Here is a 21223-nt window from a genome sequence, read left to right as displayed (position 1 = left end):
CTTTTTGAGGGAACAAAATTCAGTCCATAACAGCAGGTGTTTTGCTCATGCTCACTTCAGTCAGGTAGAAAATGTCTCGATACTTAGAAATGGGTTTCCCAATTTTGCTTAACAGGTGGCTACCTCCACTACGTAATTTTGGGGGTGCTACGTATGCTCCTATTTCACCCACAAATTCTTGTTTTCACCGAGTGGCTCACAAAGCTCCAATCTTACCACAATTAAAGTCATTTTTTGCCTTAATACATTATCTTTTATTTAGTTGCAGATACATATTTGTCACTGACCCCTTAGTATGTCTGCTGCTTTCCAGAGGGATAGAAGAATGTGCAGATACTCTGGTAGGGATGGATACACTAGTTATGGGAGTTGTCAGAGGGAGCACCGTCAAGCATGGAGATGAGGATGACAGAAAACAAAGGAGCCCAGGGGACCAAAGACAAATTCTGACACAGCATTGCTGCTATCCCTCAACTATCAACAATGGAACCTAAGAGAGATGACTAGTATTTCAGATAACTTGGCTTATGCATTTGCCTGCCTTAAGTCACTCTGTCCCTATAGTTGTGCAAGGTTAATGGTAAGATCCCTGGTATTACTGGTCATAGTTAAGAGAGAAGAAGAATGACCAGGTTATCTGGTAGCCACCTCTGGGAGAACTGCTCCGTACCTTCACAGATAGGGAAACATTGATACTCAGAGTATGCAGGTTCACTGCACTCAGGAAACAAACAGAAAAATAACTCCTGGTTCCATGCTATATTTAATAGCATTATTGCATGTTTATTGTGTGCCAGGTGCATACTGTGAGGAATTATTACCATTGTTATCATTCTTGTTTCAGTGATGAGCAAATTGAGGGGCTGAGGATTCAATTACATTTCCAAAGCCCCGGAGCTAGCAAATGAGACCGTAAATGAACCCAGGCAGCTGATTCCGGAGTCCCTGTCCTGTTCTTAAATTGGTAGGAAGATTAAAAATGAATAAACAAATAGAGAACACACAAACTAGAAATGCAGGACTTTAGGGAAGTCAGTTGAGAGATGAACATGGGCTGCTGGTCACCTGTTAGGACTTCTCCCTGGGCTTTGCAAGCTTTCGTCCAGAGGAAGAAGAGGCGGACCCAGGAACACTGCTTAGCAAGGATCAGAGACCAAGGAAGAGAGACTGGAGAACATGTTGTGAAACAGATGCAGCTGATCAGTGGTTGAGTGAATAAGATACACAGACCAGCGTCCCGTAGATAAAGGGAATGTAAACAAGACACTTGCACAGAGAATAGGTTCCATATGGGTGAAAGTGAGACTGGATGGATGGACCAGTTAACGGAGAACAGAACAGCCGGCCTGACAACCCAGGATGGCGTGACAGGTTAAAGATGAGAACCACAGTAATCAGCCAGCCACACAAACGGAGCCGCTCGTAGACACAGGAACTAAAAATTAGACCAGGGCTAAAAGAAACAAGACTATTGGCAAGAAAATATTCTAGAATAAACATGCCACCTCCCTCCTGCCATTCCTCAACTCAGCTGGACCTGGATGTTACTGGGGGTGATAAAATAGTCATGTCTAAGTTGTGGGGAAAGCCTAGCAGAAATCGGGCAGGGGAGACCCTCTAGGGCTTTGTTTAGATGGAAAGAGAAAATGTGTAGAGCTTCTCACTGTGAGGTAGAATAGGGTTTTGCTGATGGATCAGGTTCTACGTCCCGTGACTCGGTCCTTATATTTAGTGAGGAGTCTTTCTAGCTACGTTCTCAACGAGCTAATTTTTTGAGAAAAGCTTAGCATGATTTGAGTAAAATGTCACAGAAAAACCTTCATCTCCGTTGGTCTTCTACCTAAATATGGCCATTTGCCAAGTCCTGACAAGTCCTTCACAAGACCCCTCCCTTCTGCTTTTTCCTATTCCATATTAGGACCCAAAATTCTGTTCTTCTCAGTTCCTATCTGCTTGAGGTCAACTTCTACCTAATCTGGAGCCCTCCAATGGTCTCCTGAACATCCCCCACACTGTCCCCAGACCCAACCTTTGAAGCACAACTTTTACCATGTTCTTCTTCTGCCCAAAAAATAGATAAACACACAAAAAACTCCCAAATTTCCACTGCTCCCTATTGTCTTCAGGGATGAGGACTAGATTCCTCTAGATGCAGATTTTGACCTAATTCTAAACTTAGGCCATTCATACTCAAGGCAGAAAACCACAGATATATCTTTTCCTTTTCCATTTGAAATCTCGGTTTATATTTGCCCTCCTGCTGGGATTTTTCTCCCTACTTCTCTGCCCAAATCCTATCCATCCTCAAAGATTAAGTCTAGTCCCATTTACTCCATTAAGCCTTTCTGAAATGCCCCAGCCCCTTTCCTGTTCTGAACTTCTATAGCTCTTACTGGTGCCATTAATTACTTTGGCAATCAATCCTCCATTGGCCTGTGATTTTCTTTTCTTATTGTCTCAGATGCTGTTCAGATTCTGCCTTATTTAAGGTTGATGCCACCAAAGCTTCTTTAAGGCAAACGTTTTGGCATGCCTTGTTCATAGGAGACACACTAAGTATGTATGAAACAGATATCCTAGGATTCCAGCAATTAGCCCCATGCCTGGCTCATAGTATATGTTTTGAAGTTAAATATCCTAGATGGTACATTTCTCATGGACTTCTGTGACACTGACCTTCCATCCAGAAAGTGGCTACTTCATGCCCATAGTTATGGTAGAGATCGGACCAGGTGTGCAGTTCTGAGAAGTGAAGTGAGGCATATCATTATTATATGGTAAATAATGCTAGAGGCAGTGTGAACATGTCAGGATGGTTGTAGCACAGGTCTGGGTGTCAGACGGTGGCTCCACCTCTTTTCTAGAGACAGATTCCTTAACAGCTCTGATCCTTGGATTTTTTCATCTGTAAAATGGGTTGTTGTGAGGGTTCAATAAGATCATGAGTACAAACCTTGTAGCACAGTGCCTGATACACAGAAAATGCCATATATAAAATAAAAATAGTATCCTGTTTCTATACGATGGTTTCTAGTTTGTAAAGTTATTTTTACCTTTAGAGTCACTACTTATGCCTGGAGCTTCTAGAGAAATTGTATATGGATGTACGTGTCTGTTTCTGTGTATAAAATATAATCACATATTTTAATGTTATATATCTGTATTATAAATATTACATATTAGTGATTATTATATACACATTTATCTTATATACGAACAGTACGTATATATCATTTATGCGTCATATTTATGCATATATATGTATATATGTATATATACACACCTATTACATATATATGAAAGAAGGAGAGAATGAGAGAGAAAACAAATGCTGTGAGTTATATCACATGAAGACTTACAAAAATTCAAAGCAATGTATTTATAGGTTTAGATCTACCCCAAAGTGAAACACCCCAGTGAAGAGCTGGGTGTGGTATCAGAATGGCAAAAGCCTTTGTCAACTACTTTGATTGATTTCCTTAAACAGGTCTTCCCACCCTAGGAGTTTCTGCCTTCTCCTTGAAGTTTCTCTCAGTGTGCTTGATTACTGAGGAAGAGAGAGAGAGAGAGAGAGAGAGAGAGAGAGAGGAGAAAGAGGTGGAGGGAAAGGCACAGAGAGGGAGGAGGGAAGGAATGAGAGAGAATGGGAAGGAAAAAGCAAAAGACGCTCAGCAAACACCAGGAGGGCCAAGAAAAATATTTAATCCAAACAGTGAATATTGTCATTTCCTCCCACAGTCTGCATTCCCCGTCCTCTTCCACGGGCGGGCTTGGGGAGCCAAGAAATGCCGAGCTGCCTGGCATGAGAGTGCCGTGTGGTGGGGGCACCCGGGGGCCAGCACGCGTGTCGGGGGCTGCAATGGAACATTCCCACCATTGGCTCAGGCCTGCTTCAGCCTCCCGTGAACTGCAGGCTGGCCGAGGAGCCCGGAGAGGGGACGGCGGAGGGGAACGCTCGAAGTCAGAGCAGGGCCCCAACCGTCCGCCCTGGGCCTTCTCCCAGGACTCCCATGCTCTCCTGTCCCCGTCTCCCAGCTGCAGGTCCTCCACCTCTGACTTCTGCGCGTTCCCTCGCGCTTTCACCTCCTTCGCCTCCCAGAGCTTTGTGAGCTCTTGAACAGAGCCTATGTGGCTCCATGTCCCGATCGTGAGGGGTCTGGTGCTGGCACCGCAGCTGGCAGAGGCCCAGAGAGGAGGCACGGGTGAGGGACCACCTCCAGAGGTGCCTGGCGGCCATGGGGAAGGTCCCACCTGCTCAGCAAGGCACCTGCAGCGGCCGACATTCTGCTCTCAGCTTCCTTCTTCTGACGCTTGCAGTTTGGTTCCGTGAGAGTCTGCGGTCAGTGAAGCTCTCCCCGGAAGGCCGTGCCGAGCCATCTCAGGTGATGTCTTAGAGAGAGTCATGGGTAGTGAGCACAGCTACCTGGGGAGGCTAGGGGAGCCAGACAGAGGGAAGGTACCTTATCTTGGAGGAAAGGCCAGAGGAGTAGAAAGCAAAAACTATTCTGCCTTCTTAGCTTACAAAGTCGATTCGGCACGTGTCTCACCAGATATTCACGAAGCAGCTAGTGTGGTGTGTTAGGTGTTGTGCTGACGTAGGGGCCTTACTGCTGATGGAAGGAAACAGGAGTGGAAAAGGAGACAAACCGGAAGTGTCTCTGCCCCGTAGTCCTTGCACAGTTCAGACCTCTTGTGTTCAACGTTTCTACCTCTGACCTTGAACCACAGTAGGCTGGCTCCAATTATCTGGAGCCAAGGCAGGAAATTCCCCCACACAAGCAATTGTTAATTTATTCCTCTTTTAAAGAAGACAGCCAAATGCCATGTAGCAGGACTGTCAGGAGAGTTTGCAGGCCACCTGTAGCGCCCCTCCCACCATGAAAACAAGACAAGCAAAATCATGAGAATTAACGGGTCCGCCAGCCTTGCGATGGAGACAAAAATGGGTTCTGAGGGTGTGTCATCGTCAGCTCCCACTGGGAGCCCCAGCACAGCCATTAGGTCACCTGGAGGACGGCTGCCGTGTCTTGAGAAGCATTGCTGTGTGGTTCAAGAAGGAGGAGGGTGGAGCTGCCATGAAATCCCAATTTAACAGCAAAGGACTGGAAATCACTGGCATCCAATCTGGCCTAGCTGACTGTGCAGGATCAGCTGCTCCAGAGAAACGGGAAAGCATGAGAGGCAGGAGTGAGACCGATGCAGGAGGAGAGAAAAGGTTTGGAGGCATTTTGTTTAGGACATGGAGCTGGGGGTTGATGCCGAGGGGCAGGCAGTGACCTTGTGAGTGATTATGGGGATCTGAGGAAGGAGTTAAGGTGGTGGCAGAGAGTGGAGTACAGGGCGCTCTCACAGCCTCAGACAGTTTTGGTAAAAGGCAGAGGGAGATGTGCCACATCTTCTTCATCCATTCATCTGTCGATGGACACTTAGGTTGCTTCCATGTCCTGGCTATTGTAAATAGAGCTGCAATGAACATTGTGGTACATGACTCTTTTTGAATTATGGTTTTCTCAGGGTATATGCCCAGTAGTGGGATTGCTGGGTCATATGGTAATTCTATTTTTAGTTTTGAGTTATTTGTAGTGAGGTGGATGGACCTAGAGTCTGTCCTACAGAGTGAAGTAAGTCAGAAAGAGAAAAACAAATACTGTATGCTAACACATATATATGGAATCTAAGAGAAAAAAAAAAAAAAGGTCATGAAGAACCTAGGGGTGAGATGGGAATAAAGACACAGACCTACTAGAGAATGGACTTGAGGATATGGGGAGGGGGTAGGGTAAGCTGTGACAAAGTGAGAGAGTGGCATGGACATATATACACTACCAAATGTAAAACAGATAGCTAGTGGGAAGCAGCCGCATAGCACAGGGAGATCAGCTCAGTGCTTTGTGACCACCTAGAGGGGTGGGATAGGGAGGGTGGGAGGGAGGGAGACGCAAGAGGGAAGAGATACGGGAACATATGTATATGTATAACTGATTCACTTTGTTATAAAGCAGAAACTAACACACCATTGTAAAGCAATTATACTCCAATAAAGATGTTAAAAAAAAAAAAAAAAGGTGGAGGGACAAAAGGGCCCACAGCACAGGACACTGTCCCATCAGCAGCAGTGGTTCTACACAGTAACGTTTATCAACCAAGGGGCAGATCACAAATTTGCAGGAGGGCTTTGTCATTTTGTTAAGCCCCCTAAGAGAGTGTGACAAGAACCCTGGGGAGATGTTCTCTCCTCATGTCTCTCGTGAGAAACAGAGCTCTGACTTGGAGCCCGTGTCTTTCTGGCACAGATAAGTGCAGACTCTACCTGAATACCCTGCTGCCCCAAATTCATCATCGGGGCCCTGACATCCCCCCCGGGCGTGAATGAGAAGAAGCGCCAGGGCCGTTTGGGACCAAGAGGAGGGGCCGCGTGGGGAAGCTGGTCGTGTGTGTTTGTAAGTGAGGTGGGGAGTCTGCGGCGCCGGGTCTTTTTTTGCAGCTAAGTGGAAGGAGCTGCTAGGAGGTAATTTTTGGCTGAAAAGTAAGTCGCAGAGAGTCGTCTCACCTTCCTGTTTTCCTGTGGTGCCCATCAGGGAAGAGGTGTCTGTGACGGTTTGGGGTTTTTCAGAGGCTGAGACACCTGAGTCACCACTATGGTTTGGAGGAGAGCCCTGGTTTCCAGAAGCCAGTCAGGCCTTTCCCACTCTATTTTTATAAGTCCCAGACCCATTTCCCCTTGTCACCCGACTCTCCTCCATGACTCAGATGGGTGCATTTATGGTGAGAGTGAAGGGAACAGGAGGCTGTCAGGGATGAGAGCATCCACGCTTTGACTCTAAAGTACGGGTGGCAGAATCTTGACATCTTTCTGACCAGAGTCTCTCTGGAGGGAATTCAGACACCAACCCACACTGGCACAAAGCAATGGTTCATTCCTGCCGCCTTCATAAAACTAGGATTCATTGAGTACTTACTGTGGGCCAGGTACGGGGCTAAGTATTTCACCTCCATTCACTCATTTTTTTCTTGATAGCAACCCTCTGAATAGGTGTTATTCCTATTTTACGAATGAGGATACTGCAGCTTAAAGCACAGTAACTCACTCAGGCTCTAATAGTTGGTAAGGAGCAAAGCTGGGACCTGGGCGTAGGTTTATCTCACACCATACCTCACACTCTGAATCACCATACTGTACAGCCTTGAGCATCTTCCTGGGCAGGAGCTGCTAAGCTTTGGGTACCTTGCTGCAGATAAAATTATTACAGGTGAAAGAAGTCATTTGACCTTATTTTGTTTGCTTTTCTTTTTCCGTTCTCAGTGCATTCTGTTTCTCTCAGAAGAGATTCGTTTTTGCACTACTTGGCTATTACTATTCGAAGACTATGCTTTGGTTTTGGTGTCAGATAGAGATAAGCTGGTGATTATAATCAGGCTTCTCTTTCCAACCCTGTAAAGGTCCCCATTTGCTCTTCCTTTTTTGAGGGTAAGAGGAGAACCCATCATAAGAGCAGCCCATCCTCTCTCTCAGAGTTAGATATTCACTTTAGGTATAATTCTACAAAGCTTGACCCATGAGGGTGTGTGTGTGTGTGTGTGTGTGTGTGTGTGTGTGTGTTGAAGGAGGCTCATTTAGTAAAGGGGTAAATAGCCCAATGCAAAGAGCCTCCTTATAAGTAAAAAGGAAAAATATTCATGTTAATGACTTTGTATTCTATAAGTTATTAAAAGGCAGGGAAACAGGAATTTTATAAAGGTTCTTTCTTCTGTGAAAATCGTTCAGAAGCTACATGATCTCACATGGACCAGTCAAGCACAATAGACCACAAGAGTATCCCTGAGTACTGACCCCTCTCTAGGGGCCACCACATGGGGCTGTTTCCCTCTGCCCATCCAACAGAATGTGTATCTTCATTGCTTTCCTTTCAATTATGTCTTGCTTATCTATTGTTTGAAGAGTAGACTCTTGGCCTTCAAGGAGGTACTCTTTGCAGTTTCAGCTGTTAACTGGTAACCCAGCATGTCTTTAATATGTTAGTGACTAGTGACTTTGCCAAGGCCTGGATTGAACCATGGAGACCTCAGGGCTGGTAGGCAGGAGAAAATCTCCTAGTTTCCAAGTGAGCCAAGCTACCTGTGCAACATCACCATTCCATATGTCATTCCATATCAGTCCTCACATTTTATCTTATTAAAATTCTAACAGAGTCATTTAAAAGATCTCCACCTTGCAAAGCCCCAAGACCTGGGCCCCGATTCCCGATCAGCTGTTAAAACCCAACAACTTGATTACAGATAGTGTTTGCAAACATTCCTAGGACAGCCACAGTTTCACTGTCTTCTTTCTGCTCTGGTTTTCAGCTTCTTTTTGCTGTTAGCCCCTGGCAATTTCCATTCTTTTCTTATTATACCACCTGTAGAACTGAGATGATATTGATAAATTTATTCAACATTTTTAGCTTGTTAATAGGAGAACTTTAGATGGTGTATTCTACTATTTCTTCCCACTCAGAAATAAATGTATACCAATACTCTGCACCAAGTAGGAGAGGACTAATGAAAAGGAGGGATCTGGTTATAAAGTATGCTAAAAAAAAATGTATTTAGCCACCATCATAGTTATTTATTTCTTGAGAACCTACTGTGCATCAGGCACTGAACTAGTAGCTGGGACTGAAGGGGATTAGACTCTGAGCCCTTGATAATACATTCTGAATGTTAAGTCCTATAATGCACATATGGATAAAACATACCATAGTACACAGGCAAGGAGAACTCTCTGGGTCTAGGAAGCCAGATGAGATTTTCCAGAGGAGCTTGAATCTAAGAAATTCTTCCTGCACAACCCATCTCAGGGTATCTGTCGCTTTTAATTTTACATTTTCCAAGAAGATTGTTGCAAACTCACAAATGTGAGATCACTGGCACCCTCCCACCCCAAGGGATGAACACGGGAGGAGTGGAACAACTCCATTTCCTCTTTTCCTCAGATGACTGCAGTGAGCAGAAAATGCCTGGCTTTAGCATTCTAGGGCCCAGAAATAAATGCTTCTGGGTTGCAGGCATCTGCTGATGGGAATGGAGCACAGTGCTGCTTCCTCCTGGCAAAATCAGCCTCTAGGAAGATATGGGCCAACCGAGCCCCAAGATCAGAAGGAACTATAGTACCAGGTAACCTATTTGGGTAAACGTTTAACCTGCAACTGAGAAGTGAAGTCGTGGGGTGTCTAGGGGAATTGAGATTATATATATGACCCTTTCTCTGTTTCTATATTGGATCGCTGGGTTCACTTCATTATTAATGTTTCTGCACCTAAGCCCTTTTTATAGAGGTGCCAAAGGAATTTGTTACTCTGCATTCCCCATAAATTAAAAGGTTAATGAAATAATCAGATAGTGGTAGCATGGTTTAGCAGAAAGAACATCGAGAATCAAGAAATTTGGGCTATGTTCCCAGGATTGTTACAACTAGCCTTGCAAACAAGACATTTCACTGTTTTAAGGGGCCATTTCATCATTTGTAAAATGAGAGTTTTGTACTAAATAGTATTCAAGAATCCATCTGGCCTTTGAATTTTATGCATCTATGGTCCTTAAAAAAAAAAGAAAGCAACTAATGTTCTGGTCATCAAGAGTCCCTGAAGGGCCTCAAAGACCTCTGAATTTTGCCCCTGAGATTTGCAGGTGAAGCAATGGACACATGGGCAGATCCAAGGGCTGAAAGAACGAGACTGGAGGTCACCATTCACTGGAGAGCCAGAGAACTTCCATCTGCTGCATGGACTTCACTGGGTGTGGCACCACAGCTGCCTTGGAAGATGGCTTCTTTTGGCCTGATGTAGCCTAATCAATATGAAGAAATGGGTGTGGGTCTGATTTGTCATTCACATAATGAGAAGGTTTTGATGGGAGATGATGTAGGAGAAAGAAAATAGTGTTAGGCATTATACAAAAATGTGATTAGCGTCTTCTGTCTTACTTAACACACTCCTGAAGATTACTTATCGGGCTTCTGTCCCATGCTTTACCTGTAGGGATATAATCACTTTGGGCTGATATCTCAATCTTGATGTTAGTAGAGCAGAAGGTCTGCAGCCCAAAACTAACCTTTCTAGAACATCAGTGTGCTCATGGGTTCTGTTGCAAGCTGTAGAAGAAAAATGTTCTTAATCTAATTCACATAATAGGGGTACTATCAGCCAATCAGTCAAAGTTTATGGAACTCTTCCTGACAGTGGGCTCTGTGATGAGCAGTCTGGGACAACCTACCTCTCTATTTTTACCCTCTTCTTTCACTTGCACAGTTTTCTCAGGCCCCTCTACCCCTCTGAATCATCCAGTGCTAAACTCTTTTTCATGTGGGCTAGATGTAGCAAAGCCAGCCCCTGAAAGCTCATGTCATCCTTTCCGTGTCCCCACCCACCCCAAATCTGGACTAGGTACTTCTATCTGCATTGCTATGCTAGCACTCGTCATCATAAGCTATAATTGCAAGTGGGGGGTTCTCTTGAGGACTGGAGCCATGTTTTATTTCTCTCTGTACCCTCATAACAATGCCTGGTACAAATAGGTGAGGAATAAATGTTGAGTGATTGAATAAATGACTACATCCATAGGCAACAGACAGAGCTACCATTCCTATACCCAACTCCCCAGAACAATTTAAACAGAAAATATCACCAGATAATATAACATAAAGGAGAAATTATCTTACTTCTGAGAAGTAAAGTCATATGGATAGGATAGACTGACAGCCTTTCCTCTTTGTATTTCATCACTTACGTACTTCCATTCATATGGCCACCTCAGCTGCCTGGAACATAGCCAGTTGGCAAGAAAAGCCTTCCTATAACAACTAAAATAGGTATCATCAAGCTCATACATCATAAGAAGAGCAACCTAGCCTCTCTCTCAGATTTAAGTATTCACTTTAGGTATAATTCTACAAAGCTTGACCCATGAGGGTGTGTGTGTGTGTGTGTGTGTGTGTGTGTGTGTGTAAGGAGGCTCATTTAGTAAAGGGATAAATAGCCCAATGCAAAGAGCCTCCTTATAAGTAAAAAGGAAAAATATTCATGTTAATGACTTTGTATTCTATAAGTTATTAAAAGGCAGGGAAACAGGAATTTTATACAGGTTTTTTTCTTTTGTGAAAACAGTTAAAATGAAAATTAAAAAGTGGCTCTTAAAGAAATAAGCTTTAGGTACTTGAAAAATTCACTTAGTTGGAACACTTCATTTTCTGATGTTACAGGAAAATGAGGTGCATGTATGGGTAGTGAAAAATTCACCTATGGACACATTGTGCAGAGAAGCCAAGTCTTGTACCATTCCTTGGGGAAGTTTCCTGTGGGGAGGAGTTATGTCCCAAGTCAGACACCTTTCAATTATTGAGATTTGCGTCCCCCAATCTAGTCCAGTCTTCAGATACTTTAAAAACTTTGGATCGATTAGTCATTTTTCCCTTCCTATTTTTTCCATTGTAACTTTGGACTCAAGCTGTCAAGCTTCCAGGCACATGTTGCCATAGGAGACTCTGTTTGTTTAGGGTGGAGTAGTTATTTTTGGCAGGTTAGGGGAGGAGCAATTAATTCTAATAGGTATATAGTAAATTAAATACTTGTGTCTTTCCAACCTTTTCTCTGTATTTTATGCTCCTTTTTATAAATTCCCTTCTCTTCCCAGATGACCCTTTAAGAACATTCTAGAAATCATGTCCAGGACATAGCCATTGAAGTCTAGTGAGCTCTAGAGAAGGTCACCTAGACAATTTCTGATCTTTTCAACATACCTTCCCTAATACTCTTGAGATGAGAAGCCATCCTTGGGGAAGAGGTTGGAAAGAAAGATTCCCAGGATCTTTTATTAATCCATTCAAATGTCTAAGTTGTTCTTATGAAAAGGAAGATCTTCTTTAGATCTCCCTTTAATCCTCCATATTGAAGACCATACTTTTATATGTAGGAGAAGTATTTTGGGTGCTCTTTGGATTTTTATAGACGATTACATGAAAAAGAAAGAAGAAACAGATTAAGTTTTGCCAATGAGTCAGTCAGGGTTGGAGGAAAAGTAACAGATGCAGTGTTAAATGAGGAAAATATACTCCAAACACTGGAAAAAGAAAATTCTGGGGGAATTTCAGTGGATGTATCTGGTCCTCCCAGGAGAACCCAAGGGCATCTATAGGTGTTAAGGATGCAGCTAGTTGTATTTTGACTCCTATTTGGCTGCAATTGTAGATTCAAGTTATGATTATATAGTTATTCCAAGTTCTCCAGAGCTAGAGTAACTGGCTCCAGTGTTAAAGACAAATGCTCATCTCGAAATCTTTGTCTTTTATCCCAGTGAGGCGTGTGTTGAGAACAGAATTCATTTTCACTTCCTGCTCTCAACTGACATTGCCGTGCAGCTGTGTGACAGCTGTTGAGTTCCACCCCACAAGTAGCAGCTTCTCAGAGGTTCACAAACTGGTATACATCTGGAATGATGTTCAAGTGACCTCAGGACCCCATAGAATAAATCAAAACATTGAAGAAATAACTTGGATGAGCTCATTCTGATGTAACTCAATTGCTGAAAATTATTTAATGGCCATTAAAAAAAAATTTGTATTTATTTATTTATTTTTGGCTGCGTCGGGTCTTCGTTGCTGTGCGCGGGTTTTCTCTAGTTGCGGTGAGTGGGGGCTACTCTTCATTGTGGTGCACGGGCTTCTCATTGCGGTGGTTTCTTTTGTTGCGGAGCACGGGCTCTAGGCGCGTGGGCTTCAGTAGTTGTGGCACATGGGCTCGGTAGTTGTGGCTCGTGGGCTCTAGAGCACAGGCTCAGTAGTTGTGGCTCACGGGCTTAGTTGCTCCGTGGCATGTGGGATCTTCCCAGACCAGGGCTCAAACCCGTGTCCCCTGCATTGGCAAGCAGATCCTTAACCACTGCGCCACCAGGGAAGTCCCTTAATGGCCATTTTTTACTTTAGTGATCTATCTCATCAAAGCAGAGTGAAATAGGGAACAGTCCTTCTATTTGACATTTAAGGAGGGTGGGGGAAGAGAAAGTGATTTGAATATGTGAACTGGAAGGTGGCCTCAGGACTCAAGAGTCTACTGACTGTCCTGTGGCCCAAAGAGCTTGACTACGAGATGCTTCCTGAGGCTTCGCAATTGGGTATCCACTCAGGATGGGGAGCAGCTAGTGTGATTGAGTAGGTGGGCTGGCTGGGCTGGTGCACCCTCCAGGATGCCGTGGGACACTGTTTCCCTCTGAGAGTGGTTCTAGAGAAACAATGTGTTGGGCTGCTGAGCTATTTTTTTAACCGCTTGTTGCTGTTCTTATCATACATTCCCTTTTGGGGTGAAACACTCAACTAACTCTGGTTTGGCCTGGGCCCCTTTCCCATTTTGGTTCCTGTTAACTTGCAGCAGTAACAGGAGTAGATGGAAACCGTTTGGCTTCCTCTGCTCTAACCCTGTGTCTAGCTGCTGTGCATGAAGTAGCTGTACATGTGGGATGATTTGTGTTCCAGCACTGGTGTCCCAAACCCTAGGACCACTGCATTCTGGACAAACATCATTTGAGTCTATAGCAACCCAGGACTATTGGGGTCTCTAAGTACAAGTACCAGAAGAGATGGAGGTTATGGTCCTTAATCTGTGAGAAGCAGCAAAAAATCAAGATACATGACTTCTAATCCTAAACTCTGCTTGACCTAGCTGTGTGACCTGGAGTAATTTTTGTCATCTCTATTTATCCCCATTTCCTCACTGATAAAATGGGACTTTTAAAGCCAAACCTGCCTGATGCACAGGTTTTCCTGATGATCAACAGAGTTAACATGTGTGAAAATATTTTGTAACCTACCTAATGATATGAAGACCTACTATTACGAGAAGGTGAAAAAGTTGATCAAGGAATTAAATGAACCAGCCTGGTCCCTAGAGTAGGCCAGGAGCAGACACTGGTTGTGAAATTTGACAATTCCTTAGATCCAATGGTCTTATCTTGAGACTTTTCAACTTCTTGAGAATGTTAGGTCAATTTTTACCCTGCCCCTTTGGAGCTCTCGCATAATAATGTCTCGAGGGCTTCCCTGGTGGTGCAGTGGTTGAGAATCTGCCTGCCAATGCAGGGGACATGGGTTCGAGCCCTGGTCTGGGAAGATCCCACGTGCCGCGGAGCAACTGGGCCCGTGAGCCACAACTACTGAGCCTGCGCGTCTGGAGCCTGTGCTCCGCAACAAGAGAGGCCGCGATAGTGAGAGGCCCGTGCACCGTGATGAAGAGTGGCCCCCACTTGCCACAACTAGAGAAAGCCCTCGCACAGAAACGAAGACTCAACACAGCCATAAATAAAATAAATAAATAAATAATGTCTCGAGTTCCATGGATTATGTTGGGGGTGGGATGAGTGGGAGAATAGGGTGAAGCAGAGTGAAGTTGTACTTAGACCCTGACTTGCTACCTCCTTACCAGCCTTTCCAAGCAGATGGTTGGTGTGATACCATCAACAACCGGGCCTACTGCCACTATGATGGGGGAGACTGCTGCTCTTCCACTCTCTCCTCCAAGAAGGTAAGTGAGGGCACCTGGGAGTGGGAGGAGAGGGTAGCAGCTCCAGGAATAGAGGCAGGAGCTTTGGCTAGCTCTCCTTCGTGGTGCATCATAATTTGTTTTTCTTCAACAGTCAAGAAGAGGGAATGGTAATGAACAAACATTGGAGCTTCTACAGTGACAGGATTAAGGATAGTAATTTTAGGATAGGTTGTTAGAAAACACTAGTCTCTCATTGTCAGTCCTGTAACTGCTAGAGAAAAGCCATGCTTCTGCTACTCAGACTCCCACCTGCTTATCATTGTCCAGGAAAAGTTTCTGTAGGTAGGGAGTAATGGCTTCCACTCCTTGGAGAGGCAGGATTATCCATGAAGTGGTATCCACTTATTATTAAACTTCACAGCTAAATGAATAATCCTGTAAAGTGTATTACAAGCATATTGCAGGTGTATGTTGAGCAGCTACCTGGAGCACCCCCCCCCCACCCCCGCCCCCCGCTGTATCCTGAGCAGTGGTCCTTTTCTTGATGCCTTTTATCCTGTTGCTCTGGACTCTATTAAAATAGAAGATACGCTTAAGCTAAGCCTATAAAATTGAATAGGCTGAAAATTCGGAATAATATGGTTGAAAACCCAAGAGCTCCAAAGATATCTGACGCTAGTTGGCCGATTTGATGAACCAGAAATACACAAGAACGTTTCCTTCCTTGTATGTGTCTCCACAATAAAGTCACGTCTGCGTGATCACCTCTACACAGACCTGAATACTCCTCCTAATAGCTAATATTTACTGATGGCTCACTCTGTGCCAGGCATTGTTCTCACCACTGACATGAATTAACTTATTTAGTGCAGAGAGCTCAGGGACTTATTGTATCACTGTTCAATTTGGCCCTCTTTTGCTCTAAAAACCAGCAAATCCCAAACCATGAGAAACAGATCAAGAGCTTGGATTGCAGGTCAGACATCATGCCAACTAGTTCCTGGTCTCACTTGAAGAAAGTAACTGGTCAAGGATCCCATTTCTACTCAGGAAGGCATAACCACTTTGGAAGAAAGCAATCAATTCTCTCCCCATCTCCAACTCACACTCAGCAGATCTAGGGTTTTTCTTTAATGGATTTTGGTGCCTGTGGCCAGTATACACATGAATCAGGATTGAAAAAGCCTTTCACTCCTGTCGACTCCTAAATTACATTTAATTCATATGTGAACACATGCTGGGAAATTTCCTCAAACCCCACCACCCGTTCTCCAGCCCACTTGCCCAGTCACCCAGCCTATCTCTTCAGTGTACTTGGACTATTAAATAATATGCTGATCTATTGTTGTTTCATTTGACTATCCATGCCCAAAGAGCAGAATCTTTGCCACTTTTACATCATGTCTCCTGAATGCCCAATTCTCTCTGAAGCTAATTATGGACACTCAAAAAGTATGATTATCTGTTGGTAGCAGTGCAAGCAGGAAGAGAGCAACTTTTGCTGGACCATCTCTGACCTGGAGGAGGGATAATTACATAGCAGGAAGGCAATCCAGCCACAAATAATCGGTAGAGAGATGCATCGTTTCACCAAGCCAAAGTATATCCTGGGTTCAAGAAGGGCAAAACCTCAAGCTTATGAAGATAGAAGAGATGATTCTATGGCCCCAAGAACATCAAAAAAGTAGAAGACATAGAGCTAGGTAATAGAGCCTTGGTTTTCCAGATAGTAGTGTCATGACCTTGAGTTAAGTCACCCTACCTCTCTTGACCTTCCCTGTAAGAAGAAAATACTAACATTCATCTTACCTACTTTACAAAGATTTTGTGAAGATTGATAATAACAGCAAAAACATTAACAGCAGTAGTTTTGAACATTAGTGGTAATATTAGAAGTAGTAGTAACAGATATTAGAGATGCCTGGAAATGTGTGTTTCATATCCATCATCTTATTTAAACTACACTAACACCCTCTTGGGTAGTTGCTGTTGTCCTCCCACTTTATATATAAAAAGTGAAGCAAGGAAGGTTTACCTTGCCTAAGGAGACATGGTGTGTAAGTGAAAGAACTGAGTGTTAATTTCAATTCTGTGATACTAACACGCAATCCCACACTTCCTCTGGGACCAAGTGAGAAAAAAAGCAAAAGCTGGTTGAAAGTGTGATGCTTGGTGCAAAAATGAGTGATTTCAACTTCTCTTTGATTTCTCAAGGTCATTCCATTTGCTGCTGACTGTGATCTGGATGAATGCACCTGCCGAGACCCCAAGGCGGAGGAAAATCTGTAACTGTGGGATCAAGCCCCTCCTTCCACTGCCCTGGAGGCAGTAAGAATCAGAGGCCTCCACAAAAGGAAACAAAGGATGAATGAAGAAGAAAGGTCATGAAATGAAGGAAGGAAGAAGAACAAGAAGGATCCTATAAGAAATGCAAGAGGACGTTTATAGGTGCCAACTATTGCATCAAGTAGCCCAAGTAAGGAAGAATCATAGGCAAACATTTCTTCAAAGAGGCAGTTGATTTAAAGTGGAAAGAGAAATATGATATATATACAAGGACCCTCCTTCCCCATTTATATTCTATCAGATCCCATCCTCAACTCTTGCCCTGCCCCCCACTCTGCACCCTGCCAACTATTCAGCCCCACCCAACTTGTAAACCAATACCAAAATACTAGAAGAGAAGTTGCCAGGGACACTCTGCTAATACCCATTTTGAATGGATGGCCATCTTTCAGGGCTCGTCTAATCTAAACTGGCTCTCTCCCTTTCTTTGTGTAGTCTCCCTTAGTAATAATGAGGTTAGTTATTAATTCTTTATAAGTATTTAAACATAATGATATAAATATATTATATATATTATATTTTTTGCTGTCTACTAAGCTAAAAATTATCCATTGTTCCACACATGCTGCTGTGAAGTTCACGTCCAAAATGAATGCTGAGGGTTTGAGGACCGAAAGACAAGTTCTTCTGCCATCTTTCTATTCCTAGGGATTGGCAGGTTGAGAGGGAACTGGGGAAGAAAAGAGAGAGATTAGATGAAGTTTCTGATTATCACATGTCAGCTAATCATCTTTTTATGAACTGGGAGCTGAGCCCAGTTTGAGGAGATGGGGGCTTGGAATGATAATACTAAAAGGTATGGAAAGGTGGGTGGTGTTATCCATTGGTGATGGGTCCAGGAAAACTAGACTATGGTTCTTGAGTATCCATCCAAAAAGAATACATTCTCTTCAGTTCTTGGAACTCTTCGTTGCAGTTGGTGAGGCCCAGGATTTTCTGCACTTCCACAGGTGCCTGTTCCAAGCGTGGCTCTCAGCCAGTCACTCAGTCAACAAGTCTGTACGTAGGCTCACTCTCCCATCACCAGGATTACAGGAACTCACGCATTCCTCATACTTGGCCTGTGGTCTCCCTTTTTCTAAGTCTCCAAGCCTGGCCACAATTCACAGCCACATGACCTATTGTTGACTTTCTGGGGGAAAAATGTCATGGAAATGACATTGGGGAAAGGTGGAGGAAACTGAAGAACAGGCAGGTTTGGAGGAGCCGAGGGAGGCCATAGACAAGGGAGAAGTCAGGGTAAATCAGAGCCCAGGGCTGGAGGATGAATTGAGTCAAGGAGACTCAGCCTTGTTCCGAGTCTCCACAGCAGACCAAAGGGGATCTTTTGAACAATGCAGACTCGGAGGTAAATTCTCTTCAAGTGTGATGCGTCAAATCTGTGTCCCAGAGAGAGCACTTTGAGCAAGCTATGAAAATAACATGGAGCAAGGGTGACACTCTGTGGGGAGAGAGAAGAATTTCAACTATTTAGGGTCCATTTTGTCGTTGTCACCCTTTCTTGCTCAATAGATGGACTGTACGTGAAATGACCACGTTAACCTGCCTCTATTTACGTCCTGGCCTGACTCATTTTGCATGTGGTCTGTTGCAGTTGTGTTTTAGTGATGATTTATGGATTAGGCCTTGGAGAAAGAAAGTAAGGAGCTAGTTTCTTGTTCAACACCCCAGTTTATCATCTCAGGAAGGGAAGAACAGGCAAAAGTTCAAGGGTAGCCTTGGTCTCCCTGGATCACCTGCACTTTGGCTCTGACCACAGTTTTCTATTCTTTCCATCAACCCTGAAAGCAATGGCTGTGCACATGTCAATAGAAAGAAGAAATACTTCCCCCACTATCTTGAGCCAGACTTCACGTAGGGAAGAACAACATTATGGAATGGAATAAAAAGGAAAGGAGATTACACATATTTATCTGTGGGGATCTGAAATGAGGGTGGCAAGGTCACTGGGGAAGGGAAAGACCAGCGTCTGCCCATCCAAAATACTCTTGTTCTCTGTATTTCCAGCCGTAATGGAAACAATAGCGTAGATACCTACTGTTCCTTATCTGGGTTCACATTTAGTGCCCCCAAGAAGAGAATATTTATTTCTGGGATTCTGATAGGCTTCAATATGGAAAGGACAGTAGAAAAGTTTAGATTCTTCATTCTAAAACAGTTGTAAGATTGTTATCCAAATTTCTTGAAGCGTGTCAGACTCTGTGCAGGGGAATCCTGCCATGTCTGAGCTTGAGAGTTATCCTGGGCATCGCCCAGCTCAGGAAGGCTACATCCACCCCCCCACCCCCTCCCACCCCAAGCCCCAGGAATACGGAGCCTGTGGTTCATGCCAGCGTGGATCTGGGCTCAGTCTTCCCTCAGGAGTTACAGTGAGAACATTTCTCTTTCGTACTTCATTTTAAAATATTTCATTCTCTGTTGGCAACATCTGCACTCCATCACTACCCTGGGAAGGTGAGAGGAGGGTTCTGGGGGCGTGTGGAAAGCCTTTCAGGCTACAGGCTGCCCAGCCCAAGTCAGCCCTGGCCATTCACAGATGGCAGGTTCTTCCAGCCTTTGTCCCTGGATCCTAGCGCTTCGAGCTCCTCAGGTCACTAATAAAGTTGAAGCTCTAAGACACCACGGTCACAAATCCCCAGTGGATCTCAACTCACACTCACTCCATGTGGTGGTCTGCATTCTGCTGCTCTTCCCCGTACATGGGGCCACAGAGGGCCTCTCCCAGAGGCTCTTCCATTTGTTTCCTTGTTCCAAAATCACTTCTCTGCTTCTTCTTTTTCCCAGTAACTAGGAGCTCTGGGGTCCAGGTTGCCTAGGGCTGGATGACTCTGATGATTTGTGTGACAGTTTCCAACCAGAGAGATAAGAGGGCAGAGTGAGGAGAATGGTCAGCTGGCAAACTTGTACATGAAAGGAAAGAGCTCTTCTTGATTCTCTCTTTTCCTTCCCCCCATCACAAGGCATTGGATTTGGCATGTCCTCTCCTCTGTGAGATCACTATTGAGTGTGTCAGTTAGCACCCCAAGGGGCTGGCTTGATTGGGAACACAGTGAAAGGAGCTATCTACTGTATTGTAACGTAAAACAGCTACAGCCAGTTATTTTGTAAGGTTATAAAATGTTCATTAAAAAATTAGCACACAAAATGGGAAGTGTCTTCGGTGTCTTATTCTTCGTTTAAATCATTGCATCACTTCCAAATTGCTTTTCATTTGCTCGTTTCAGGTCTGGACCTCCATCGTTGATTGACTGATGATTCTTTTCAGTCACTTAAAAACTATTTATTAAGTAAATGGTATGCATAAGGAAGATAAACATGAAAGTTCACAAGAAGAGATGACATATACAAACGCAGAGTACACAGTAGTCATGTCAAGTGCCTCATGAGTTGTAGGAATAAAATGCAAGAATCATTTACAGTCCAGAGGCAGTAGCGTCACCTCTGGATGCCACAGGCAGGGAGTATTTGAAAGATTGTCCATGAAGGATGCATACGAGCTTGATAGGCAGAAATGGGAAAGGGGGAGAGAAGAGTCCAGGCAAAGTGAAGAACAGGGTTGACCCTATGGAAGCAGGAAGGGGAAAAGGCTGGGTGATAGCAGACGTCCCTGGGGCATCCAACTTAGCTAGAAGGTAGAACTCAGCTCACATGTGCCCTGCATTTGGCAAACGCAATCTGATTTAATCCTCACAAACAGATCTGCAGCTTCCACTATTTCATTTCACAGATGCGGACACCAAGTGTCAGTGTGTAAAGAAAGTTCTTTAAGGTCATATGCCTGGCACTAGAGTCAAGCCTGGTTCTGTGAGACACCAAGATAGATATAAGAAGGAAAAGAAAAATGATGGTTCATAGGATGGGAAAAGGCAAAGGAGAAGTGGAGAGAGATGTCAAAGACAATGACTCTGTGTTATCTTTATACCCGTAAAGGGTATCATCACTGACAGAAAAGGGAAGCCAGGAGGAGTAAGCTTCTGAAGAAAGAGCGTGTCTTTGCTTTTTGATAAAATCAGTTTAAAAGCCAGATAGGTAATTCGTTGGAAGTTTCATATAAAGCGGTATTTAGCAAGCTGGAGGAGGCTTCTGCAGCTGGGGGCAGTTTGCCGATGTCTCTGGCCCTGCTGAGCACCACCTGGCTACCAGAAGGGCCAGGTGGTTATCTCAGTACGTGTATGAGCCGTTTGGGAAGGCCTGAGGAATAGATGATAGTTAGAAATGTGAGCCTGGAACTTGAGAGAGGGGTGTGTGACTAGAAATAAACTTTTGAGAGTAAAAATAGTGTTACCTGACATTTTCTTTATGGCTTGCGAAGTACCTTCATATGCTTTATTGCTACCCATGGGTTAAGCAGAAGAAGTTTTTGTTTTTTG

The 21223-nt window shown here is 44.1% G+C and overlaps 1 protein-coding gene across 8 annotated transcripts in view; it reads left to right on the top strand.

The window, feature by feature from the left end:
- The window catches only part of PAPPA2 (pappalysin 2), a 432894-nt gene extending 412896 nt beyond the window's left edge, over nt 1-19998 (top strand). For 7 of the 8 annotated variants that reach the window (XM_082355821.1, XM_082355820.1, XM_082355819.1 and 4 more), the window contains one exon: nt 14448-19998. In XM_082355821.1, the coding sequence (XP_082211947.1) occupies nt 14448-14678 (231 nt within the window). In that variant the 3' untranslated portion in view covers nt 14679-19998. The remainder of the gene's footprint in view (nt 1-14447) is intronic. The other variant, XM_082355822.1, reaches the window with a different exon arrangement.
- The last annotated feature ends 1225 nt before the right edge of the window (nt 19999-21223 follow it).

The sequence above is a fragment of the Balaenoptera borealis genome (assembly GCF_965194805.1).
Source record: "Balaenoptera borealis genome assembly, chromosome: 1".
Lineage (NCBI taxonomy): Eukaryota > Metazoa > Chordata > Mammalia > Artiodactyla > Balaenopteridae > Balaenoptera > Balaenoptera borealis.
The sequence above is the reverse complement of the archived record's forward strand: the minus strand, read 5'-3'. Positions and strand labels throughout refer to the sequence as shown.